We start from the raw sequence: 16,597 nt of genomic DNA, 5'->3' as shown, positions 1-16,597 counted from the left end.
AGTGCCATCCCTACCCTGAGCCCAGCTCAGCGTGGGGCTGCCTGGGAGGTGCATGATGCTGGATCTCATCCTGGCTCTCTCCCTGTGCAGATACATGAAGTACCTGTATCCCTATGAATGTGAGAAGCGGGCACTCAGCTCTCCCGGGGAGCTCCAAGCTGCCATTGACAGCAACCGCCGGGAGGGACGGAGGCAGACCTTCGGCACAGCACTCTTCAACTACTCGCCAGCCAGCACCCAAACCCTGCTGGGTGCCCCCAAAATGCCTCTGCCAGCTCTCAGCATCTCCACACACACCTGTGGCCAGCTCAGTCAAGTGCATGGTGTTAAGAAAGGTAGGTGAGGATCACATCTGCCCTGCGGCAGCCGTCTCTTCCCAGCGATGGATACTACTCCAGGAGCAGGGATGTGTCCTGTCTTCTCTTGCCCTTTTTGCTTGGGGAAAATACGAGAAATTTTGTTCTTTTAGTCCCTTTCTGGAACTGAGAAAAGTTTATTTCTGCTGGCTTTGGAGGATGACCAAACCCAGATGATGCTGGGGGTGGTGGCCCACCCTACCCTGTGCTGGTGGGATGGAGTGGCACCAGCTGGAGATGGTGGGGTGGAGTGGGGATGAGGGGCCCCACTGAGGTCTCTTGGTTGTTGCAGAGGACGGCATGCTGACGGCAGCAGTGCCAGGGCGCATCACTATCCCTGTGGGACTGACTGGCCACCACCTCACAGCAGCTCAAGCAGCAGCTGCCTCGCAGGCAGTGGTGCTGGAGCAGCTGCGGGAGAAGCTGGAGACGGGGGAGCCCCCAGAGAAGAAGGTTGCCCTGACAGCAGAGGAGCAGCAGCGGCTGGTGCAACACGCACTGCAGCACAACCTCCTGGCTGTGGCCTCCCAGTTCCCTATGAACGTCAAGATCTCCAACCGAGGTAACGAGGTGCAGCACCTCAGCATGGACTCACCCTGTCCCCAGGTGGGAGCAGCAGTGGCTGGAGAGGAGCATAGATGCCCAAAGGGTCCTTGCTTCTCTCTCTAAGGCAGGTTCTTGTTTCTGTTTCTCTTAACACTCATATTGGTATTTCCTTTCCCCAGATGACAGACAGGAGACCGCATTGAACCTGTCCACCAACGGCATTAGCAGTATCAACATGTCAATAGAAATAAATGGAGTTGTCTACACAGGTAAATAGAGGGGCCGCTTGGCCTGTGTAATTGCGGCCGGGAAATCCAATAACTTATAGCCACTGCCTGGCCAGCAAGTCCTTCCTTCAATCTGATGTCTTTACTATAAAATCCATCGTAATGAAGTGGCAGGGCCTGGGGAGAGGGGGCAGGAGAAGGAGGGGGTCAGCAAGGGTGGAAATTGGCCCACAGCAGGTGCTAGCAATGAAGGGCCAAAGTGGGGGATGGACAGACTCAGGCTGAGAACTGAGCCTGCCCTTAGGGTCATCTCACATCCCAGAATCCTGCAGGCAGGGCTTGGATTTGAGCTCACCCCAATGCTAGTGTGCCCAGAGGATCTCTGGCTGGGTGGTGGGTTTGGCTGGTTGCAGAGCATGGTGTTGGGTGCAGGGGAAGGTGTTGGTGTGCTTTGCTGGAGCAGAGGATCCTTTGGGGTGCCAGTGTGCACCTACATGGCCAAACAGTTCATCACATGTCGTTCAGCTCCATGCCCGCCCTGCTGAGACACCCCTCAATTAAAATCGATGGCTTTTCCTTCAGGACTTAAATATTTAACGAGCCAGAAAGGTCAGGGCTAATCAGCGTGTGAGGCTGCCAGCCAAATGGGCCCAGGCCACCCCACAGGTGGCCTCATACATGTGGGGACAGCTGGGCTGGGGGAGACATCAAAGGTGACGAAGGGGAGATGGAGCCCCCATGGGTGTTGGTCCCACACTCCCCAGTCTGGGTGCTGGGGGGCAGGTGAGCGGATCCCCCAACCCTGGGCTTGCCCTCACCCCCTTGCTCTTGCTCCCCAGGTGTCCTGTTCGCCCGCCGGCCCTCAGCTGCCCCGGCACCTGGTGGAGGGAGCACCCAGACCCGTCTGAACCCCATGCCTGCCCCAAACCCCCTGCTCCCACCCTCCTCTCACAGCCACACTCCCACCAGCGCCTCACCGTAAGGCAGAGGCCTGAGAGCACCCTGAAAGCAGCTGAGGGTGCCCAGGGTGTGGGGGGCTGAGCTGTGGGACCCCGCTGGGCCACCACGGTGGGATGGGGGACCCCAAGGTGCCTCTTGCTCCAATACTGAGTTGTGTCCATGCAAGGCCCTGAACACCCAGGTGGGCCCTTTTGTCCCTTGTCCCCATGCGTGTTCTCTGACACGCACACACCTCTCCTTTCCCAAGGCACTGCCCCCAGGTGACCCCCTGTATATCTCCTGCTGCCCTGATGCCTGGGGCACCCCCTGGGTCCTGCATGCTGCATCCCCTACATCCTGCAGCCCCTGTACCCACCTCAATGCACGCACTGCTGCCCCTGTACACACCTCGATGCATACACTGCACCCCCAGTGCACACACTGCATCCCCTTGGTGCCCACGTGAGGTCTCCAAGCGCACCCTCCATGCAAATGCTGCAGGCACGGTACTCTGCAGCCCCTGTAAACTGTAGCCCCACATACACTGCAGCCCCTATATATATACTGCACCCCCTACCCACTGCAGATGCCCCTACCCAGTCCTCCTGCGCTGCCTGGGCTTGCTGCCCCTGCCCTGAGACACCCCCAGGGTGGTGGCATCTCAGCCCCCCAGGTCCTCAGCTCAGGGGGTGTCACCCTGGTGGGGGCAAATAATGGGGATATTGGTGGGAATGGTGGGGGTGGAGCTTATTGAGGTGGGGCTGGGGTTGGGGGTTAATACTGGGGGTGAGGGTTGAGGGCATGGAGGCCCAGCAGAGCCCCACCACCACCAAAGACTGCCCAGATGCCAGAGTCCCCCAGCCGGAGGGTGGGGAGACAGCGGGCACTCCAAACTACCTCGTTGGGGCTGGGCGGGCTCCTCCTCCACCACCCCAGGGTGCCAGAGCAGGTGAGTGTGGAGCAAGGCTCACCTCTACCTCAGCGTGGGGGGCTCGGCATCGCCAGTCCTGCCCCCACGCTCCCATCGCAGCTGTGCGACTCCATGTATCCATTAAAGGAAACAAATTGCTGAACCAAACCAGTGTCAAGGGGTGGTGTGCATGACAGGGTACAAAGCTCCTCCAGGGCCGTGTTTGGGGGTACAGGTCACCCCTGCAGCCTGTTGTACTGTGGGGTATCAGCTCTAATGCCTGAGGTTTCACAGCCCGCCTCATGTTTGCTTCCAGTGCAAGGATTGCCTCAGTTTCTGGGAGCTCTGAGTTGCAAACAGGTGCCCTACATCCACCAGAGCCCTCAAGCACAGGCTGCATCATACTGGACACCAGCTCCGGTCATGCCAGCCAGGCCATGAGGCTCCCTTCCCCTCCAAGCTCCCTGTGGCAGCTCATCCTTGGGTGGGGATCCCATTAGGCTGCCTGTGCCAGGCAAGGAACAGGGCCCTGGGGCTGCTGGGGCCACGGCCATGGGGCTGTGAGGTTGCACCTGGTGAGTTGCCAGCAGCCCTGGGCCAGCCTGGCACCTGGGCAGTGCCCACAGAGGACACAGGTGACCCAGGTGGGGCTGGGAGGCACAGACGTATGCGTGGGTGGTCACGGGTGCATGTACAGGTGCACATGGAAAGGCACGGAGATGTTCAGGCACTCAGTCACCACACATGTGCCCAGATCACTTGTGCTCCCTTGTACAAAGTCGATGGCATTCACACTCACACGTGTAGGCAGATGCAAGTACTCGCACAAGCACTTGCACACACGTGCAGCCACCCGTACACATGAAGAGGCACGAGGAGCTCCCATGGGGCAGACAACCCAGCCAGAGGCAGCCACAAGGACAGGTCCACCCTGACATCCATTAAGCCAGGTCCCTGGCACCCAAGGGGACAGATACTCTTGATTGAAAGTCCCCCCTTGGGACAGACCCAGCCCCCTTAGAAAACCTCCAGCTCTCGGGGACACCCCCAACTACTACCACAGTTACTCAGGGACAGCCCCAGCCCAGCCGAAGGGGACGCTCACAGTCTCTCAGAGACAGCCCCACCCCCTCGGGGTCGCCTCCAGTCCCCCGGGGACAGCCTCAACCCGGACCCCCGATCCCACCCGTGTAACGCGGTCGCTGTCCAGAGTGCTGCAGCAGCGCTGACCGCCCCGGACCTGTCTTCGGGGGCAGGGGAACGCGGGGACGCGGCGGGGACGTGGAGGATAAGGGTGTCACGCTAGGGACGCTTTGGAAACGCGGGTGACACAGTACCCCTGCAGAGGACCCTCGGTCTGCCGGGTCCGGCTCTACAATCTGTGTCCCGGGTTGGGAGCAAGTCTGTGAACGTGTGTGTGGGGTGTATGTGTTTGTGAGCGTGCCAAGCGGAGCCAGAGTGGGATTGATGCAGCCTTAATTGGGGTCTTGTGTCCCTTGTCACTGCTGTGAAGTGCTGACCACAGCTCATCGAGCACCAGAGCCCCAGGGAGCCAGGAGGGCACACGCGGGCCCACATCCCCACTTATTACCAGGCTCGGGGGGTGATGTGTGTTTCCATGCTCCCTGGGGGGCTTGGGGACACAGCTGCTGTCACCTGAGTAACCAGCCGTGATTGATGCCCACTTCCCCATGTCCTGCAGGGACTGTAATTGAGCAGGAGGGAGGAGACGGAGGATGAGGGGACAATCCAGCCTTGCAGGAGGCGCGCTGGATCCAGCTTCAGCACCACACTGGGGGCAGCTGCTGGGGGTGTTCGTGTGCCACTGCAGGCTCCAGGGATGGGGACAAGCTTTCTCTCAGCCCAAAGGGGCAGGGTTCAGACTCCCTGTGCACTGTGCTGGGCTGTGGGTAGCCAGTGCTGCAGCTTCAGCTCCATTCCAAGGCTTGCAAACTGGATGGGACTCTAAAGGGTGTATGAGGACAGTCCTAAAGCCCCCCAGTGCTTGAGTCCCAGGACTGCCCAGGTTTCTTACCTCAGGGAAGTAGGTGATCTGTGACCCTCCAATACAAGCATTTGTGTTTTTGAGGCATTGCCCATCATACTGGGCCCTAGCCATGATAGAGGTGGTACCATCTAAGCACAGAGCAGCATTGTGTGCACAGCCCCCAGGCCCCCTGCAGCCCCCGGGCACTTCTGCTAATGAAGCCATTTCTATTTGTCGCTTTTGTGGAACAAAGCTCAGCTCTTCCCCTCTGAAGATCTCAGCTATTGATCCTTGGGAAAAAAGGCAGAGCACATGAAGCCTCAGCTTTCTCCTGCTGCCAGAATGCTCTGCACAGCTCCTGCAGGGTTATTTGAGGGGCAGAGGGGCTGCTGGGGCACTGGGCAACCCCACAGGTCCCTCCAGCAACCTAGCAGGCCTGTACAACTCTTAGTAGGAAAACATCTAGAAGGACAAAGATTTTTCAGGGCACAGTGGGTTTAGCTTTCAACAAAGGGGAGTGGGAGGGTCCCCAAAGCCACCTAACCCACATTACTAGCCATGTTAACAAAGTACTCTCTATTGCCATATGGTTTGGAGCTAAAAGAGTGGCCTGGAACCTTGGCTTTATGTCCTCTGGTGTCTACGGTATGGTGGTACAACACCACAACCACCCTGGGCAGCCTGTTCTAGTGCTCTGTCACCCTCAACGAGAAGTTCTTCCTCATGTTGAAGTGCAATTTCTTGTGGTTTAGTTTACAGCCATTGCTCCTCATCCTGTCGCTCGGAACCACTGAAAAGGGTCTGGCACCATCCTCCTGGCACCTGCCTTTGAGATATTTATATGCATTGATGAGATCCCCTCTCAGTCTTCTCCAGACTAAACAGGCCCAGCTCCCACAGTCTCTGCTCATAAGAGAGATGCTCCAGACCCATCCCCATCTTTGTGGCCTCCACTGGACCCTCTCCAGTATCTCCTTGTCTTTCTCGTTCTGAAGAGCCAAGAGTTGTACACTGCACTCCAGATGTATCTTCACTAAGGCCGAGTAGAGGGGCAACATCACCTCCCTCGACCTGCTGGCCACACTTCTCCATGTGTACATGTATCCATGATACATTTCCCTCTGCAGTATGGAAACTTCCTGGACTTTTCTCTGTGGTGGCTGCTGCTAGCATGAATTCATGTCATGCCTCTGAGAGATCCATGTGGCAGAGTGTGCCAGCTGAAGGCAGCAGTGGGGCTGGGGTTGGCTACAGCACTCCTTACTGCTTCTCTTCCTCCCAAGCATCACCTGCAGCAGTCAATAGGAGAAAGGTGAACGCGGGGAGGCTGGGGCCTGGGGGAAAGCCCGAGGCAGCCTCCCGGATTTCAAAGGCTCCTGCATCCACATGGATCGCTATATCAATTCTTTTTAATACATCCCAGCGCCTCTTTCCTGGAGGACAGCACCACAATGAAGCCGCCATCGACCGACTGCCCGCCGGGGCGGCGGGAGGGCCGCACGCCTTCCCTCTGCAGTGCAAATCGCCATCGACCGCCCCGCATCCTCCGAGAGGGGCTCCGCGCCCCCGCCCGCATCCCGCGCCTCTCGTCTCCATGGCAACCGCGGTCCTTGGCAACGCGCCGCCCTGGCAACGGCCGGAAGGGAGGTGCGGCCGCTTCCGCCCGGCGCGAAGATGGCGGCGGGCGCGGCGGAGCTTCAGCGGCTGCAGTGGCGGCTGGAGGAGCTGGAGCGGCGCGTCGGGCTCGGCGGCGGGGGCTGCGGGCCGAGAAAGGTACCGAGGAGGAGCTGCGGACACCGGCGGGGGCGGCCCGGCCCGGCGCGCCCTGGCGGAGCCTTGGGGTGCCGCGGCCCGGCGGAGCTTGACAGGCCCGTCGCTTCTTTCTGTGCCTCTGCAGGTGGCGGACGAGCTGGTGAAGGTGCAGGTGGCGCTGAGCAACATCGCCGGCAAGAGGGAGAGGATCAAGATCCTGTTCAAGAAACGTGAGCGGGGTCCCGGGGAGGGGGAGCCGGGAGGAGTAGGCGGGGGAGGGGAGCTCGAAAACCCCTGTGTGACGTTTCGCTGTTCCAAACAAAAAAATTTCCCCCCCCCCCCCCCCGTTTGATCCCCGTTGAAGTCTGGGCCCTTATTTTGCGTATTTGACAGAGAAATAAGTTACTGCGGGAGGTCTCTCTGCCCGCAGTTCTCCGGCTCAGCTGTCGGGGTTGGGAAAAGGGCTGCGGCGACCTGTCATTCGCTCGATGTCCGTCGGCCTGTGCCAGTGCCGGGATTTGCTCCGCCTGGAATGCAGCCCCTGAGGGCTCTCGGAGCTCCAGAAATTAATTCCTTCGTGCTTGGATTTGTCGGCCACGCTGGAGCAGCATTCCCCTGTGTGTGTGGTGGGAGCAATCAGGATCACACGCAGACACTGGTGGACAGACCTGGGGAGCCGCCTCCAAACTGAGGGGGTGCCTTGTCCTGCAGAGCTACCTCTTGACCAGGTTTTGGTGTCTGGTGTCACAGAAGGAGCAGGAGAGTCTTTGTGGTCCAAGGCTGTCCAGTGTAAAAGTGTAAAGTGTGTATTTGTTGATGATTTTAAGGACCAGGATGGAGGGTTGTGGGCTGGTTTTGTTCTGAGGGTGGAAGGAAGCCGATTTCGTTCACCTTTGGTATCGTTATCCAAACAAAAAGCAAGTGTTGCAGGTGTCCCTAACAAAGGGGTTTCTGGGCTTGAGCCATTTGTCAGTTCTTGCTCACAGTGCTCTGAAGTCACACATTTCCAAGTAGCAATTAATTAATTGGAAAAGAAAAAAAAGCCCCTAAGCAGTGTTTGCAAAGTGATCTGACAGGTGGCACAGGGGAAAGTTGCACTTGTGTATGCAATAACATCTCCCCTACTTCTTGTCTCCAAACACTCCAGTTGAAGATGTAATCAAGTACCTTGACCCTCAGTACATTGACAGGATGGCTGTTCCAGATGCCATGAAGTTGCAATTCATCTTGGCAGGTATGGCATGAAAGGAGGGGAAACAAGAGGGTTTTGTAGCACTTCAAAAAGTGTCCTTTACCTGAGATGGGTCAGGGTGGATTTCTTTCCTTCAGTTGTGGCCCACACTTTCTGGAAGTATCAGAGACATGCTTTGTACAAGGATGTTCTCCACCCTCGGTGCTCCCTTGTGCACATCAGCACTGCAGTTTTATCAGCTCTGATCTCTTTAGTATTGATTGTTCAGTTTGACCCCGAATGAATCAAAGGCTGATCAGAAAAACTGGAGCTAGAAGGGTTTTCCTCACTCCACTTCCAGTACTCTCTAGGCAGTGACAAAAACAGAAGGTGTTTGGATGTGTTTTAAACACCGCCAAGCCTTGTGCTCTTAAGTCCCAAGGAATTTGATTCAGCCTGTGATAGTATAGTCTGTGAATGGGACTTCATAGAATTGTGGAATCATAGAATGTTAAGGGTTTGGAATGGATGTTAAAGTTCATCTTGTACCAACCCCCTGCCATGGGCAGGGACACCTCCCCACTAGACCAGGTTGCTCAAGGCATTGTCCAGCCTGGCCTTGAACACTGCCAGGAATGGGGCATCCACAACCTCCCTGGGAAACCTGTGCCAGTGTCTCACCACCCTCACAGTAAAGAATTTCTTCCTAATACCTAATGTAACATTCCCCTCTTTCGATTTGATCCTTCACCCCTGGTCCTATCACTACAATTCAGTGGAGGTTCTCCTGCCTGAAATTGGAGTGAATCAAGACCCAGGGATGAGCAGCACAGACGTCTTAAATAAAATCTTGAACAAGCCCCTTTCTGTTAAGATAGATCAGCTGGAAAAGTTAAAGCTATTTGTGAAAAGCCAGAGCAGCACTTCATGTTTACTGGTTTTTCATCTTGTCCCCACCCACTCAGAGGAACAGGCTATTCCTGAACGTGCAGCCCTTCTGGAGCAGGTGAAGAACCTCCAGCCCATTTTGGACAGTGCCAGTATCCAAGGTATGCATGTTCCTCTGCAAGTTTGAGCTGAAAATGCCACCCTCCGAGCTGTGGCCTGTCCTGTTTTCTGGGGTGTTTTTTTATTTGAGCCTGAGACTGGAGGACAGCACATGGTCATGTGAGAGTGAACTAGGTACAAACTTGGTGGTGTGTGTGCTCCTCCCTCATGCTGCTCTAACCTGGCAGAGGTACAGGTGCCTTTTCAAGTGCTTTCCATAATGTTTATCCAAGTCCTTTACTCTGGTGTAGTTCTTGAGTAGCCCTCGCTGTGGGCACCCCTGAGCTCGTGCCATCCAGGAGCAGTGAGCAGATAAACTTGGTGTTTAATGTACAGGGTAGTTGGTAGGTGTTTTTAATCCTATAAAAGCTATGTCTGCGGTGTGTGGCACTGGCATTCAGTGAGCTCTGCTGTGCTGTGCTCGTGGAGGAGGAGTGCTCTTTTTTTTGAGAACTCTTCCTGTGTGCTGTCAAAGCAAAAAACAAAACTGATTTCTCCTCTGCTTTCAGCGGTTCCTGACCACGCAGCCAAACTGCAGCGACTGTCACAGATCCACATACAGCAGCAGGTACTGTAAATAATCCTATCAGTCGTGACTAGAATTGAGGAGGAACGTCTTGCCAGAGTCTGGACTGACACCCCCATATTTGCAATTGCTTGAATTGGTCAATTGTAGCAGGTTTTTTCAATCCCAGAATATGCATACTACAATCTTAAAGAATTTCAAGTACTCCAAGGGGGGAAAGGAGCCAGGATTTCTGGCAATGGAGTCCGAGTTGGAAAACCTCTGGAAATTTGCCTACCAAAACCCTGCTCAAAACAGAGCTTTGAGTGACACATAGTAGGTTTAACCATCTGTTATTCCTCCCTTTCACTAGGACACTGAGGTAAAGCATTGCACTCTTCCAGTGTCCTAATCTCTGGAAGGCTGTTGTTACTGTTACCCTGTTACTTCACCCTTTCCTTCCCTGTGTGAGCACTCCTGGAGCTGGCAGTGAGTAGCCTGGCCAGTGCCTAATGGCCCCTTTCAGCATATTGCTGTGAATTTCCCCTCTGGGGCGGGCAAAGCCTGGATGCTGAGGCGAGGCAAGAGTGGTGCAAGCCCAGGGCCTTTGGCGCTTCATCAGCAGGGGTGTTTGTGACCTTCCTCTTGACTGTGGAAACCTTTCCAGCTGAAGTGAGCAGCCACAGCTGGTGTCTGAGCTCTAATCTCAGTACTGGCCTTGGATGAGTTTCTCCCCCATGCTTTCAGGATCTGGGAAGGACAGATGTCCTTCAGCTTATGTGTTTCTCACTGTGCCCCCCCCCTCTTTGCAGGAGAAGCGTCATGATCTCACTGACAGTGTCAAGACACTCCTGGAGAGCTACAACAAAATGGTATCCTTTGAGCCTTGAGCCTGGCACAGCTGAGCTGACCCTGTCCCAGAGCTCCCCCTCCCTCAGGTACTGTTGGGTTCCCAGCCCTGGGTTTAATGATCTGTGCCCTTCCTGATGTGGGGGCACCTCTGTCCGTGTGACCTGCCTGAGCCAGTCAGCCCCTAATCCTGGCTGCGTAGGATCCCAGTGCCGAGGCACATCCCAAAACCACAAGTGGGTAGGGAAGCTCTGCTCTTTGCTGTAGACAGCCCTTGTATTGCAGTGGTACAGGGTGTTCAGAAGTGCCTCCTGGACTCCTGTGTTTGATGCTGTGCCTACAACACCTGGATGGTGTGGATCCATGTAGGCTTTCAGCAGCCCTGGGCCTCTCCCAGGGATTCGGGATTGTAATGGTTCTGTCAGGGTGCTATGCCCTTAGCTTCTTCCTTGTGATTTCTACATTTCTTTCCTTAAGAGTAATGTCTAGACCCTGCTTCTCTCCAAGCAGTTACTGCGGTGGAATGACATACTGACACGGCTGGAAGCGGCCAAGCAAGCGAAACCTGTGGCTGAGTGACAGCAGAGCCGGCAACATGGAGAGCCCGGGGCCCCATGGCACAGCCTGCATCCCACTGGCCCCGGCACCTTCCCGCTTGGCCTGAGCATGCTGGAGTGGCACCACGGGCTCCCAGGGACACCTGGCTGTGCTCTGAGCTGTGTCAGCCCAGAATTGAAGCCGCACTACTCCTTAATCTGCCACTGTTGCAAATCTTGCACTCCCCTGAAATGTGTCTTGGTTTGTAACATATTTAAAAATCCCTTGCCCCTCTTACTGTGGTCTGTAGTAAAGTCCTGGAACGCTGACTGGGTTGTGTCTCTCTGCCTGGGTGTAAGGACTGCTCCTGGCACAGACGAGGGGGGCTTTCCCAGGCAGTGATCTCCTTGCAGTCTGCAGGAGGTGGCTGCAGGAGGCAGCTTTGGGCTAAGGGCAGGTAAATCTTTCATTCCCACAGCCTTCCATAAACTGTGGCACAAAAGCAGGAGCTCTTCCTGTGAGCTGCTTGTGCCCAGGGTCATCTGGCCTCATGGAGCTTCTCCTCCAAGCCATTCTTCCATCCCTGTGCTGAGAGGAGGCAGCAGCTTTTGCCTTTGCCCTGCCCCTGCTTTCCCAAGTTGCTGCTGCAAGACAGAACCTGTGCTGGCTCTTCCCCGTTTCAGTGAGGGGCACGAGCTGTGCCTTGCCTGGTCTGGCCACAACTCGGAGTCTCCGAGTTCCCTTCAGCTTAGAGAGACACTGCCCAGCTGCGTGTGACCTGGGAGTCCTGCAGGAATGGGGCAGGATCCCCGCGGGAAAGTCAGGAGGAGCCTTCCTGCCCCTGTACTCTCCCTGGTCAGCGAGCTCACCCGTGGGCACACCATGGCGGGACTGCATGGGCGCACACGGGGACACCGACTTCGCCCGGTGCCTGGGAGAGCCGGAGCTGCCCAGGAAAAAAGCTGGAGCTGTCCCAGGAAAACCGGAGCTGCTCCGGGAGCCGCTCCACATCCCGGTCTGTGGGCGGGGCGATGCGTGGCCCCGCCCACTACTCACGGGGTCTTTACCATGAGCCCCGCCCACACGTCCCGCGCCTGCGCGCGCGCACCGCCGGCCGCCATCTTGAGGCGAGGGGCGTGCTGAGGTGGCCGCAGGTGAGCGGGGTCGGCGACATTTCCTGTCCCCCAGGGACATCCTCCGTCCCGCACGGACATCCCCGTCCCACGGGGTTCATCCCTGCATCCCGCAGGCACATCCCCGCATCCCAGCGCGGCATCCCCGCCTCCCGGGCCCCCATGCGGCCGTGCCGGGGGTGAGGGCCTCGTGTGCTCCCGTGGTCCGGAGCGCGGGCCTTGAGCTGCCGTGTCCCTGCAGGTGTGGGTGGAACGGGGCTCAGGAGCCCACCGGTAACAAAATGCTGCGTGCTTGAATGCCTCGAGCAGTGTGTGGCGGGGGGGCGGAGTGCCCTGCACAGGGCAGGGAGACCTGGATCAGGATGGGACTCACCTTGGCAGAGAGGGTAGTATGAGACTGCACCTTTCTATCCTTCACTTTCCTTCGAGGAAACTTCTGTTTGTTCCTGCAGCCTCTGGCTTCCTCTCTCTCCTGGGACACGCACTGTTTTACCTTCACCTGCACTGCCAGAGCCCCACGACCCGTGTCTTTTAAACACACGAGGTGCTGCAGTTGGGCTGTGCCCACGGGGTGCAGCTGTGGAAGCATCCCCCTGGCTTCTGTTCCCAGGAACCGCAGCTCACTCGTTTGTTCTGTCAGAGATGCAGCCTGTGTTTGTTACTTGTCCTGTTCAGGCCAACAGCCTGTTCCTTTCACCACCTGCCTGCTGGGGCTCAGGCTGCCCTGTGTGTGTTCATGTTGGAGGTACATCCTTATAAGGATATATCTTTTGGATATGGTTCTGCAGGATCCCCATCTCTGACAGCTGAGAGTGCCCTTCAGAGGAGAGGTCATAGCTAATTGTGGTGATAATTTCTTTGTGCAGCAGTTACAGTGGGAGTTTGTGTTCACGGGTCTGTTTTCCCTTTCAGCACTGCAGAATGGAGAACTATAAGAAGACCAAAATCGTGGAGAAACCTTGTCCTCTTCCTTTCACTGACCTGCCTGCTGATATCATTGAGATGAAGGTGAAGGACGGGAGCAAGATCAGGAATCTGATGGGCTATGCCATGAGCAAGATGGAGCAGGAGTCTGTGAGGCAGATTCTCTTCACTGGTTCAGGCAAGGCTGTCAGCAAGACCATCACCTGTGTGGAAATTATGAAACGACGGCTCAAGGAGCTGCACCAGATCACCAAGGTGCTCTTCAGGCAAATTGAGGAGATGTGGGAACCTATCGTGCCTGAGGCAGGCCTTGATGCCTTGACAGTGAAGAGGAACATTCCTGCAATATGTGTCCTGCTCAGCAAAGACCCCCTGGACCCTCAGGAGCCGGGATACCAGGCTCCAGGATCCTTTGATGCCTTCTGGACTGAGACACTCAAAGCAGAGTCTCAGGGCCAGATGAAGAGAAAGCAGGGTGGGGGCCGGGGCGTTGGGAGCACAGGGAAGCACCCGCGCTCCGCAGGGGCAGCGCCAGGGGAGCCCTGAGCGGGAGCCCCGAGGCACCGGCGCCGTGTGGTCCGGGGTGGCTGCAGGAACCAGCCGTGTGCTGGGGCTGTGGAGCTGCTGCTGACACGTCAGGGGAGGACTCCCGTAACTGCCTGTGATTGTGGCTGTCTGAAACTGTGTTTTGAAGAGTTCCCTTGCCAAAGGCTGCCAGGCCGTGCTTCATAGTGGGTCGGGGAGTCACCTCTGTGTGAGCAAGGACTGTCGGTGTCCTGTCAGTGAGCCCCGGCAGAGGGGCTGCTCACCCGGCCAGATTTCAGCTGCCAGAGGGTGCAGCAGCCCAGGCTGTGGGACAGACACATACCTGCCTGTGTGGCAGGTACAAAGGGCAGACGGGACCTGACATGGAATTCCCTGGCATCCCCAGAGCTGTGAGTGGACAGACAGTGGGACACAGGGCTGGGTTGGCTGCTTGTGTGCTTCAGAGTCTGTCTGCTGAGCCTGTTGGGGGGTTGAATGTAGGACTGTGAGGGTACAGGTCCATCTGCCATTGTGTGCACGGAGTTCCCTTCCTGTCCCCCTTTGGCTCTGCAGAGCCAGTAGTTGCTCTTCTCTCTGCCAGAGTGACACCACTCGACTTGTGCCATAACCAGCCTGAAATCCTGTGGCTGTACCACTGCCCTGGGGCGGTAGTCATGGGAAGCTCCAAAGGATACTGTTCTTTCCCCTTACTGCTCCTTCATAATGCACAAAGTTGGGTTCAAAATAAAGTTTCTCTTCTCGCAACTTTGAAATTTGTCATGTCTACCTTGTCCCACTGGAGGTCACCCTGTGAGCACTGGTGGTGAGGCTGTGGCTGCAGCTGCTCTTCCAGCTGCTTGGTGTTTGTTCCTCTCGTGACTGCGAATGGACCCTGATCTGAGGGGAGTAGCTTAATATGCAAATATTAACGTCCTTTAATATCCAAAAGAGGTCAGCGTTGTGTGTTTTTTTCTGGGAAACTTTTTGCTAATACTTTTTTTACTCTTTTAAGCTGGCCAGAACTGCAGTCTCAAAAAGACTTATTCCAAACTCTGCTGAGTGAGGCAAAGGATGGATCACCTTTTCTTAGGCAATAGTTTCCCTTCTGGAGCAGCTCCGGTAAGTAACTCTGGGCAGGAGGGAAGTGCCATTCCCTGTGACAGGCTGAGCTCTCACTGGAACAGCTCCTGCTCACACATGTCCCAAGCACTGCCTGTCCTACCTGGGTCGTGAGCTCCAGCTGGACCCAACATTTTGCATTGTCAGTCAATGGGCAACAAACACAAGTGTTTAAAGAAGAGATTGCGCCTAAATCAGGGGTCAGGAGAGATGTGGTGCAACCCCGCCTGCCTTGTGTCAACATGAGCTTTGTCACAGGCTGAGCACCCGGCATGGCCAGGACAGTACTGGGTTTACTTGCCTCCTCCTCCTCCTCCACTTCTCCTGGTGGTCTCACTGCTTCCTGCCCCACCATTGTCCCTGGACCTGGAGGTAGGCAGGGAAACTGTTGACTTGTCTGCTGTTCCAGATCAGGTGAAGCCTGGGGATGGGGCAGAGTTAATCTGGTTTACCTGGTTCTCTTCCCAGCTGCTGCTCCCTTGCATCTAAGGAGGAGACTGCTTTTCTTGACTAATTAGCAGATTAGCCATAAATGCCAAGGAGGATGCTCCAGTGTGTGATCAGATTGGTTCTGACATTTCAACAGGCAATGTGCCTGTGTTTGTTTACTCAAAACACCCGCTTAGTGGAGAGCCTGAAAGCCAGGTCCTCAGGCAGCCTGTGTGAGCCTCCCTCCTGGTGGTGGCACGTTTAACGCCTTCTCATCAAAGCTGCAGAATGATTGTTATTTTTGTTTCACGTTGGAAAGTTATCCTCCACTGACTTGGTGGCTCTCCTGTCAGGATCAAGCGTTTCCCAGCCTTCACACTTGTGAGTGCCAGGTCAACCAGGATGGGTCTGCCTTTCACCCATTCTTCATCCAGCTGCCTCTTTTCCATGGTGCAGCACACCTTGTGGAGCTGCCCAGCCGGACAGGCCCCTGCTCCCCGGGAGGCTGCTGTGGATCCCCTGTGTCACCATCGTCTGTCTGTGTCACCAGCTGCTTGTGGGGCCTGGGCTTCGCTTTTCAGAGCAACTGCAGGTGCCGAGACCTGATCCCTGGGGGTCTCCAGGAACCATCCCCAGCACCCTATGTGCCTCCCAGCCACTTCCCCCCGGTGTCCTTCACCAGGTGTTCCCCCCCTTTGGGGTGATGCCCCAAACCAGGGTGTCCAGCTCTGATGCCCATATGGAAGCTGGCAGTTTAGGGGTGTGGCATGCCCAGGGTTGGGTCGCCCCATTCCTCAGTTCCCCCACTAACAGGACAGGGAGAACCCGGCTGTGTGAGTGAGGCTGATACTGCCCAGATTCCCAGGTACTGAATGTCCCTAAATGTCCTGTTCCTTCCACTCTGTGGGCTGTGATGGTGCCTGTGCCCACCCCTGCCTGTAGCCCTTGTGACTCGGCAGGGACCCCAGCCCAGCTTGGCAAGTCCGTGCATGCCGGGCCGTGGTGCACGTGTGTGTCCGTGTGCCCATGAACATGTGTTTGTGCGTGTGTGCACATATGTGCGCAGGGCAGGGCAGGCAGGGAGGTACAGGCAGGGCTGCACCAGCAACAGTGGGAGGGCAGCAGGGCCAGCAGAGGCACCGGGGCAGTACCGGCAGCACCAGCAGTACCGGAGGCAATACGGGGGTTGGTACCGGCTCAGTGCGGGTAGCGGGGCACTAAGGGGGTAATGGGAGTACCGGTGTCAGCCCGAGCAGTTACCCGGGCAGTACAGGAGTCGATATCGAGGTCAGTACCGGCACCACGGGCAGTACTGGGGTCAGTACCGAGTTAGTACCGCGGTCAGTACGGGCAGTATTGGGTCAGTACCGAGTTATTACCAGTGTCAATATCGGGGTCAATACCAGCAGTACCGGCTCAGTACCGGTGTCGATATTGGAGTCAGCACCGGCAGCACGAGCAGTACCGGGGTAAGTACCGGTAGTGTCTGGGGCAGTACTGGGGTCAGTAGCAGGTCAGTACCAGGAGCAGTACTGGGGCAGTACCGGGGTCAGCACCGGCAGTATCTGGGGCAGCACTGGGGTCAGTACCAGGAGCAGTACCGGGGTCAGCACCGGCAGTATCTGGGGCGGTACCGGGGTC

At 56.6% G+C, this 16,597-nt stretch overlaps 4 protein-coding genes across 5 annotated transcripts in view; all 4 read left to right on the top strand.

Annotated features, from left to right (window-relative positions):
• Positions 1 to 2,820, top strand: part of ARID3C (AT-rich interaction domain 3C) — a 29,186-nt gene extending 26,366 nt beyond the window's left edge. Inside the window, exons 5-8 of the mRNA XM_027665374.1 lie at positions 91 to 335; positions 649 to 918; positions 1,082 to 1,171; positions 1,969 to 2,820. Coding sequence (XP_027521175.1) covers positions 91 to 335; positions 649 to 918; positions 1,082 to 1,171; positions 1,969 to 2,111 — 748 coding nt within the window. The 3' untranslated portion in view covers positions 2,112 to 2,820. The remainder of the gene's footprint in view (positions 1 to 90; positions 336 to 648; positions 919 to 1,081; positions 1,172 to 1,968) is intronic.
• A 3,783-nt stretch (positions 2,821 to 6,603) lies between these two features.
• On the top strand, positions 6,604 to 11,155 carry DCTN3 (dynactin subunit 3). Its single transcript, XM_027665427.1, has 7 exons — positions 6,604 to 6,738; positions 6,863 to 6,947; positions 7,865 to 7,951; positions 8,854 to 8,937; positions 9,445 to 9,503; positions 10,253 to 10,312; positions 10,779 to 11,155. The coding sequence occupies exons 1-7, from the start codon at positions 6,640 to 6,642 to the stop codon at positions 10,866 to 10,868; spliced, it is 564 nt and encodes a 187-aa protein (XP_027521228.1). The 5' UTR covers positions 6,604 to 6,639; the 3' UTR covers positions 10,869 to 11,155.
• A 745-nt stretch (positions 11,156 to 11,900) lies between these two features.
• Positions 11,901 to 14,176, top strand: RPP25L (ribonuclease P/MRP subunit p25 like). Of its 2 annotated transcripts, none has more exons than XM_027665436.1 (2): positions 11,901 to 11,980; positions 12,872 to 14,176. In XM_027665436.1, exon 2 carries the CDS (start codon positions 12,881 to 12,883, stop codon positions 13,427 to 13,429), a length of 549 nt encoding a protein of 182 aa, XP_027521237.1. In that variant the 5' UTR covers positions 11,901 to 11,980; positions 12,872 to 12,880; the 3' UTR covers positions 13,430 to 14,176. The 2 variants fall into 2 exon arrangements, with proteins under 2 accessions (XP_027521237.1, XP_027521238.1); XM_027665437.1 differs by lacking the exon at positions 11,901 to 11,980 and adding an exon at positions 12,005 to 12,138.
• Positions 14,177 to 16,138: 1,962 nt separating this feature from the next.
• Positions 16,139 to 16,597, top strand: part of ENHO (energy homeostasis associated) — a 3,227-nt gene continuing 2,768 nt past the window's right edge. Inside the window, exon 1 of the mRNA XM_027665440.1 lies at positions 16,139 to 16,243. The gene's annotated coding sequence lies outside the window, so the exon portion shown is untranslated. The remainder of the gene's footprint in view (positions 16,244 to 16,597) is intronic.

This window comes from Corapipo altera, unplaced genomic scaffold (assembly GCF_003945725.1).
Source record: "Corapipo altera isolate COAL_440 unplaced genomic scaffold, ASM394572v1 61045, whole genome shotgun sequence".
Classification (NCBI taxonomy): domain Eukaryota; kingdom Metazoa; phylum Chordata; class Aves; order Passeriformes; family Pipridae; genus Corapipo; species Corapipo altera.
The sequence above is the reverse complement of the archived record's forward strand: the minus strand, read 5'-3'. Positions and strand labels throughout refer to the sequence as shown.